This window comes from Protomyctophum parallelum, assembly GCF_964188405.1.
Source record: "Protomyctophum parallelum genome assembly, chromosome: 21".
NCBI classification, from domain to species: Eukaryota; Metazoa; Chordata; class Actinopteri; order Myctophiformes; family Myctophidae; genus Protomyctophum; species Protomyctophum parallelum.
Genome location: NC_139713.1, coordinates 6,160,009 through 6,169,271, shown reverse-complemented (window position 1 = coordinate 6,169,271; position 9,263 = coordinate 6,160,009). Strand labels below are relative to the sequence as shown.

The 9,263-nt window shown below is 41.6% G+C and overlaps 1 protein-coding gene across 2 annotated transcripts in view; it reads left to right on the top strand.

The window, feature by feature from the left end:
* Window positions 1-2,466: 2,466 nt before the first annotated feature.
* Window positions 2,467-9,263, top strand: part of scarb1 (scavenger receptor class B, member 1) — a 44,067-nt gene continuing 37,270 nt past the window's right edge. For both annotated transcript variants that reach the window (XM_083794210.1, XM_083794209.1), the window contains exons 1-2: window positions 2,467-2,842; window positions 3,957-4,117. In XM_083794210.1, the coding sequence (XP_083650336.1) occupies window positions 2,720-2,842; window positions 3,957-4,117 (284 nt within the window). In that variant the 5' untranslated portion in view covers window positions 2,467-2,719. The remainder of the gene's footprint in view (window positions 2,843-3,956; window positions 4,118-9,263) is intronic.

Here is a 9,263-nt window from a genome sequence, read left to right as displayed (position 1 = left end):
AGCACCTTACCTGGCTCCTTTGCTCTTATAACCTGGGAACGATTCTGCAAATGTCTTCTAAACCCTGACCGTTTTCTTGAAAAATATATGTTTCTATGTCAGTCGTTCTCAAACACTTTTCATGTCACTTTTCACGATTCTTCAAAAATAGCAGACCTACAAGCTCGTAGCTTGTAGATCTGCTATTTTTCAATTGGCGTTACATAATGCAACACCAAAAGGGGTTCCCGCCCCAAAATGGGTTGAAACGGTGTTGCAATTTGTGTTGCTGATGTGGCCTATATAGTGGTTAAGGCAGCGAATCACAGGATCGATTCCCATGCAGACGGCCTTTAATTGCTGCGTATACCTCTCCCCACCCAGTCTCTCTCTCTCTCTCTCTCTCTCTCTCTCTCTCTCTCTGTCCCTGTTTCCTGTCTTTCTCAACTGTAGTACTATCCAAATATAGACAGAAAAGCAAAAATAAATAAATACACTTTCACCTATAAATGGCCCCAATTTCCAAACAGGGAGGCTGCAGGGTTCATGGTATGGATCAATCAATCAAACTTTATTTATATAGCACATTTCCAACAGCCAAAGGCCGACCAAAGTGCTGAACAAGAAAAAACTACAACATGACATTGAAGGCAAGAAAACAGAAACGACAACATGGATGGTTCCTTTAATCTGATCAGTGATCATACTTTGTGTCGACTAGCCTCTGACACAGAGTTTTGACACAATTCTGCATAGTTCTTGCCTCATAACGTAGGCATACTGTAAGTGGGTGAGAGGAACCTTTCTTTCTTGCAAAGACCAGCATTATCATTGGAGCTCCATGCCCAGCCAGCCTGTTAAGGAGAGCTGTAGCTGATCAGTATAATAGCATGTTTCACTAAATATATGCACTGCATGTATTGTTTAATGTTTAATTGCATTATTCTTCTTTAAGGTCCATCTGTTCATTCATACAGTATAACATCAAAGATCTTAATAGCTCAGTTTAATGGTATCCCGCAAACGTTCTGACAACAAATTGTTCTGATTTCGTTTGACCAACCATATGGTCTCCAGTCTCCAGGGTTAGGTGGTGAAACCCCATCATTTCAAAATCCACACGTGTGTGTGTGTGTGTGTGTGTGTGTGTGTGTGTGTGTGTGCGTGTGCGTGCGTGCACGACACACACACACACACACACACACACACACACACACACACACACACACACACACACACACACACACACACACACACACACACAGACCTTTGTACATACGTATATAATAGTCATAAATCTGGAGTGCTGACATATACACACACACATGCCTATATCAGACTATTACATCTGAACTGTTTCTCACTTACATGTCCTGACCTGACCTTGGCTACAGCCTACTCTACTCTGCTGTACTGTATACTGTATGTGTGCTGCTAGTCTCTTGAGACTTGTTTTGCTCCGAAGAATGAAAGCCTGGGTATCGAGGGCCGAGGCTACTTAGTTGAGACAGAGGGCTGTATTTTGCGTGTCTTAAGTACCAGGTCTTATTCCCTAACTTGAGTAAACTAACGACCTGGAGGCGTGATCAATGCCTCCAGGTCTTTAGTTTACTCAAGTTAGGGAATAAGACCTGGTACTTAAGACACGCAAAATACAGCCCATGACTGTTGACTGCCAAGCTACACCGGGCATGTGTGCGTTTGACGTAAGCGCACTGCGCGCACAAAGTATGCGTGCGAAATGCCCCGGCTACACCAGATCTGTGGCGCGCGGCAGATTTGTGCGGGACCTTCCGGGAGGATAGATACGCGCGCATGGGGTCATACGCACGCAAAAAATTAAAACCGATCATATTTTTAGAGCATGCGTAGGATAGCCTGCGGTATTTCCGTGCGTCTGGTTTAGCTCGATGGTATCATTGACATATATTGGTCCTATCCAAACGCACTGTACGCACGCTCTCCAGCTCTTTGGGAAACGCATTTTCAGTTGTCCTATACCAAATGTATTTGGTATATGACTCTGGCTGGAATAAATGGTCCTTTAATCTATCTATCTATCTATCTGTCTGTCTGTCTGTCTGTCTGTCTGTCTGTCTGTCTTTCTTTCTTTCTTTCTTTCTATGGGCCGCCTATTTTGGAGATAAACTGGATATTTAACTGGGAAAAGTCCTATTTTCTTTGAACAATGAAGAGGTTTAGAGTTTATAGTCATAATATGCAGTACATTTAGGGCTATAATGATGTTTAATAAAGTAAACATTTGGTTATATGTAACATAACATAAGTTATACGTAAAGATTTCCATTGGTCCCCCTTCGAAATAACAATAAATATCATTTAAATTCACATTGCTGCTTTGAAATGCAATTGGACCACATTTCCCACAGAGCTTTGCGGCGGCAGAGGCGTGGCCTGAAGAATATAAACATTGCCAGGGCAGAGACGGACAATAGTAGGTCAGTCAGACTGAGAGTCAGTGTGAGATTATGAGGCTCGCTGCTCTGGCAGACTGGCACTTCTGCCTTTAGATCAATATACTGCAGAGTTAACGCATCTTTTAACTCTAAAGACAGTGACACGTCTCTTATTATTATTATCATAATTCATCATTTTATCCTACTACAATAGACACACAACAAGTATAGCTTCCTTGAATGACTGTCAACTGCCAGCTTTTATCGGAAAGGTAGTGTGCTAGTTTTTAACTATTTCTGGTCTCTCTCTGCAAAGTGCAACTATGGGCTGCGTGGATAAATCCAAGGTGGCAGTTGTGTTCATGGTGTTGGGGGCACTGTCAGTGGTGTTTGGAACGGTCATGGTTTTCGTTGGACCGATGATAATTGATGATCAAATAGTAAAGGTAAGTGCATGCTGTCTCTCTGGGGGTTACTTATGCAATTGAATGGGCTATTGAATGGGCTATACATACGTACAGTTACAGTACACATGCCAAAATAGCCCCAAAATAGCCCATCTACAGTTCTACACTACAGTATCCAGGGTTTCTATTTCGCAGTCGTACATTTCTCAAATTGTTCGAACATTTCATCCAGGAATATAATTTCTAGGCTCTTGCCTGTTTACTAAAAGGTCAACAAGAGCACCATGTCTTCAATTTGTAACTATATGTCCTAGTAAAGTGTAAGCTTAACACCAGAAATGCCCTCCTAACTGTGTACTGTACATTTATTGCTATAGTGTTGATGATGTCTTGGACATATTATGGTATGGAAACAAGCTTTTTGGGGCTTTTTGTGTTTGAGCACCATTGTATAAATAATTTATAATAATAATAATTATTATTATAATGTTAAGGTATTCACTCAATCAAGTAATTAAAATGCAAATAACTTAATATACAGATTAATTAAGGCTACTGGAAATGCAAAGACATGAGTGTTTAGACAATGCAAAGCAGCGTGTGTGGCTGTGTGCAATGTTTGAGTTTAATTGTGAAAGTGATGACAGTGCAGTCTAGTCTACTGTCTGGATATCACAAGGCAAATAGGCTACAGGTCAATTCTTTTTCCACACGACTTTCTTTCTTTGTGCATTTAACCCCATTCTGGGTGGGAACCCCTTTTGGTGTTTTAAAGCATCGTTATACTTTAGCTATCTACAAATAGCAGATCTACAAGCTCATAGCACGGCATTGAGTGCCGCACTATGAAGTGAACACTATGAACTATAAATAGGTCTGCTATTTTTGAAAAAAATTGCAAAAATGTGCCTCAAATCTTTGAATATATATTATTACAGAGTGAACATTTTTACTCAAATCTTTGCTCCTGGGGAGGTCCCTGGAACAACATATTTTCAGATGGGGGGGGGGGGGGGGGGGGAGGCATATTACATATAATTTTTGGGGTCCTTGACATTAAATATTAAGCACCACTGAAACATTTGTTTTTTAATTTTGACGTCGGGCCTAAATGGGTTAACTGTGTCCTTTGTACTCGCTTGACCGCCAACAGAACCTGGTGATCGACCCGAAGAACGACATGTCCTACACCATGTGGAAGGACCTCCCTGTGCCGTTCTACATGTCCGTGTACTTCTTCAATGTGCTCAACCCCAAGGAGATGCTGAAGGGGGAGAAGCCCCTGGTGGAGCAGAGAGGACCTTATGTATACAGGTATACCGCGTCTTTTGTAAATGGTGCATTTATATAGCGCCTTTAATCCAAGGCGCTGTACATAGATTGTGCATTACATGATTCACCCATTCACACACACATTCATACACCGATGCAGGGCACCAACCTGCACATCAGGAGCAATTAGGGGTTCAGTGTCTTGCTCAAGGACACTTTGACACTCTCGAAACTCTGGGGGAGCCCACAGGGTTTGAAGTACTGGCAACCTTGCGGTTATCATCCAGCCCACTCTACCCCTGAGCCACCGCCGCCCCTTTGTTTCATGAAACCTTTCCTAGAGTCTGGACTCTCTAGACTAGAGACAAAGTGACTATATACCTATAGGGCTGGGAAAGAGTGGGCACCTTGATGTAAAATTGGCCATTTTGTCCAAAATGTGGAAACATAAAATATATCATGAATGGTAATGTAAAGCAGTGGTTTTCAATATCTTTTCATATCTCAAGCTCCATTATTTATTCGTCATTTGAGCCACGGACCACCATTTGAGATTTAGCCTCGCAAACCCAAAAACTAAAGCCTATTTTAGTTGTCGTTGGATAAGATTTTGTCCACAATTCCATGCTGTATTGATGTGGTACCATAGGAGAGACAACAGGCATAACATTCTTCTACATTCTCTAATTGTGTAGAGTAGACTTAATTATGAAATGCAGTCATTTAATAATGTAACTCAAGAGAGTGTAACTTTACTCATGCACTCATGAGTTAAAGATCTAAAAGGGTTCATTTGGTTACCAAGTCTCCATCATTATGGGGACCACCTGGAACCCCCTCAAGGACCACTGGTGGTCCCCGGACCACTGGTTGAGAACCACCGGTCTAGAGACCAATTGTGACTATATAACATAGAGCTGGAGGAAGATTGGGCACCTTGATGTAAAATTGGCTATTTTTGTGTTAAAACATTTAAAATATATCATGAATGGTAAAGTAAAGTATACATGATTTGAACATGCACGGTACATCATTATCAGACCTAAATGTATCCTTTAACTTCTTCTTGTTTATACCCAAAATGTTTGGATATACAGGCTTTGTAGCAAATATAGAAACCTTAATGGTCAAATGTTCAAGCATGTTCTAATCATGTATTGTATACTTTACATTACTTAAGACACTTTTCCAAAATGTTCTTTCTTTTTTTTTCTTCATATTTTGGACAACATAGCCTATTTCACATCGGCCCAATCTAGGAGTCTGGGAACCGGGCCGCAAGAAAGGGCAACAGATCATTCAGTATTATTTCCCATTTCACTTTGAGCTATGCTGGCAGAGAATGTCATATTTGTGGAACTGTCTTGACATTTTACAGGTTACATTGACCCAAGAGTACGAGTCATTTAGATAAGATAATTTAGATAAAACGCTCGCTGATCCTCGTGGAGAGATCCAGGTGTTGTTGTAGCAGCAACAACAGTAATGAATATAAAACGCGTGAGAGATACAGATAAGAATAGAGAGATAAGAAAATAAACCACATAGACAGAGTCCGACACGGGACATCTGTCTGCACATGGTCTGAGTGAGTTGACGTGATGTATATTGGTAAATGGTTACATGGATTACAGAAGAAACCATGCATGTTATGTAGCATGTCATGTCAACAAGATACATAGTCATGTGAAAAGGAAATAATATGGATTATTTCTGAATTAGGCACGATTCATACTCTTATTTCAGAGCCGAATAAAAGTCAGTTCGGCTCTGTAGAGCCTACAATGTGACGTCATTTGGCTCTGTAGAGCCTACAATGTGACGTCATTTGAGGTTCGGGGGGGGTACCGTCCTAAAGTCGGCTCTTCGGTGCTACTGAAAATTTCTGACGAGCCGAAATAATTTCGGCACTACAGCGGTAAAATAGGAGTATGAATCGTCCCTTAGAATTATGAAAAAGTAACAGTTTTGGACGAATGAGGTTTTCACCCGAGAGCGACGTTCTGTACAGACACTAGTGGCCTTAACACGGCCTTTGTGCAACAAGGACGGTATTTGTCCTCGTGGAGAAAACAAAGCTACAGTAGTAGTATATCATGGTCTTCTGACAGCCTGTTGAATGTGGAAACGGATTAGGCCGTAACATGCTGAATAAACACATTTCACCACAGCTGGCTGCTGCCACATTTATGGTCCTCCTGACCTTAAACCCGTTAAAACGGGGAAGGCATCTGTGTCCTTCTTTCAGAAGGGACGCGCGCGCTGCAAGCTTGCACATCTGCTATTTTTGAACATTTTTTAAATGTCACTTAGTGCGGCGCGCGCTGCAAGCTTGCACATCTGCTATTTTTGAACATTTTTAAATGTCACGTTAGTGCCGTAGCTTGTACATCTAATTTTTTTTAACCCATTCTGGACGGGAACCCCTTTTGGTGTTTTAAGCATTATGTTACACTTTTAGCTATTGGAAAATAGCAGATCTACAAGCTCATAGCACGACACAGAGTGCCGCACTACGAGCTTGTAGATCTGCTATTTTTGAAAAATCGTGAAAACGTGCACATTTTCGAACTTAGATTCTTTCACAGCGAACATTTTTTTTTATTCAAATATTTGCTTCTGGGGCGTCCCTGGAACAAATCAAATACGCCACCAAATACATATCAATTTGGGATTCCTCCTTGGAAGGAAAACGTTTTGAGAATCACCGATTTTTAGAAGGCCTTTGTATGATCGGCCTCACATCTGAACCCATTTTGGGGCGGGAACCCCTTTTGGTGTTAGCATTATGTTATGATTTAGCTATTGGAAAAATAGCAGATCTACAAGCTCATAGCGCGCCACCGAGTGGCGCGCTACGAGCTTGTAGGTCTGCTATTTTTGAAAAATCGAAGAACGACTGACATAGAAACATAGGGTTTTTCAGAAAACTGTCAGGATGTAGAAGACATTTTTAGAATCTGGCCTCACATCTGAACGGGTTAATGACGTTGTCTGTAGCACAGTACTAGTACATAAATATAGATTGCAGGGGTTTTTATCTGGTGGAGAGTGTGTGTGTGTGTGTGTGTGTGTGTGTGTGTGTGTGTGTGTGTGTGTGTGTGTGTTGGCAGTGTGAGCTTTGTTCCTGCGGTCCATATGTCTGGTCCCATAACGAGACCTTATCTTACCTTGGGGGGTGACGGGGGGGGGGGGGGGGGGTGGGGGACGCTCTATTAACCCATTCTGACCTGAGATCAGATTCTAAAAATGTCTTCTACATCCTGACAGTTTTCCATTCTGACCTGAGATCAGATTCTAAAAATGTCTTCTATGTCAGTCGCTCTTCGATTTTTCAAAAATAGCAGACCTACAAGCTCGTAGCGCGCCACTCGGTGGCGCGGTATGAGCTTGTAGATCTGCTATTTTTCAATAGCTAAAGCACCAAAAGGAGTTCTCGCCCCAAAATGGATTAAAACCAAAGCTGAGAACAGCCGTTCTCTCCGATCGGCTCCAATTCAGTGACTTTGCTCAAAGTTCATGAATTTGAATAGACTGCTCGGAAAAGCTCTAGTCTAAACGGTCATTTATTTCAAATGTAGTCAGTGAGTGAGATTGGATATAATATTTTTTTACCCCATCTTAAGTCAAGTTAAAACCACCCCCTTTTTTTTAAAGCCCTTGCGCTCTAATATATAAATAAATACAGCTTTTTACATTTTAAATGTAGTGAAAATTGCTTATCTGTGAGTCTGTAGAAATTCTTAGGCTTTTGAATATCTTTTCGCCAGGTATGTGCTTTTATAAGAAGATTACAGCTTTTTGTTTTTCTGTCAGACTGACAGAAACAATTTGCATCGGCGTGTAGCACACGCTCTTATCCAAAATGGCTAACAATATAAAGATTATTCAATCTTTTGATACCCACTTTGTGACCTAATTATAGACAAGAGATACTAATGAGAGAGCTGGCTTTGTGCTTCCATTTGCAGGCTCAGACTTCACTTCAGACTTGAGCCAGAGAGAGGGAGAAAGTCCCTTAAGAATTCTGTTAGCATTCCTGTCTTCTAAAATGATAAACTATTTACCAATTTATAGCTCCGTGAGCATACACATGTTGCATTTGTTATGCTCTCTCTGGAATTTATAGTGGGCATGAGTTTGGAGTGGTCACTTTTAATTCTTCGATAAAACAAACTCCTCAGACAGATAGTCAGATTCAACATTGCGTAACTTTTCTTTTTTTGTTTTCTTTTTTTTCGGTGGCTCATCAGAGCCTCCATTGAACAGTTGCATACCGCGGCCATGTTTCCATCAGAGTTTGGAAGCACTCGTTTTCAGTAAAGCACGTCCTGCTGCCTCCTGCATTATGTGCTAATTCAAAACAGGTGGTACACATGGGCAGTTGAGTGATATCTAACGAGCACTTCCAAACTCCAGCACTTAGAAAAAGAATCACCTGCAACAAGGACACAAAGTAGCTCATAACATGTCTACAGTGGATTTTTATATGAAACAAACACTGTGAGGATAGAAAGAGAATAATTCAAGCTTTCCGTACCGCTGCAATGTTGGTGAGTTTGTTGTTTAATACAATCAGAGAGGACTTTTCTGTTTGGATGAATGGGCTGCCATTGGTAAGATGGCCACGGTCTTCATATGGAGAATTGGGAACTCAGGAAGCTTAGAGAGCAGAGCAGAGGAGTGACATACGGTATGCTGACATGCAGCATATAGAAACCTGGAGAGAGGAGAGGAGTGACATGCAGCATATTGAAGCTTAGAGAGAGAGCAGAGGAGTGACATTATGCTGATATGCAGCATATAGAAACCTGGAGAGAGGAGAGGAGTGACATGCATCATATTGAAGCTTGGAGAGAGAGCAGAGCAGAGGAGTGACATGCATCATATTGAAGCTTGGAGAGAGAGCAGAGCAGAGGAGTGACATATGCTGATATGCAGCATATAGAAACCTGGAGAGAGGAGAGGAGTGACATGCAGCATATTGAAGCTTGGAGAGAGAGCAGAGCAGAGGAGTGACATATGCTGATATGCAGCATATAGAAACCTGGAGAGAGGAGAGGAGTGACATGCAGCATATTGAAGCTTGGAGAGAGAGCAGAGCAGAGGAGTGACATATGCTGATATGCAGCATATAGAAACCTGGAGAGAGGAGAGGAGTGACATGCAGCATATTGAAGCTTGGAGA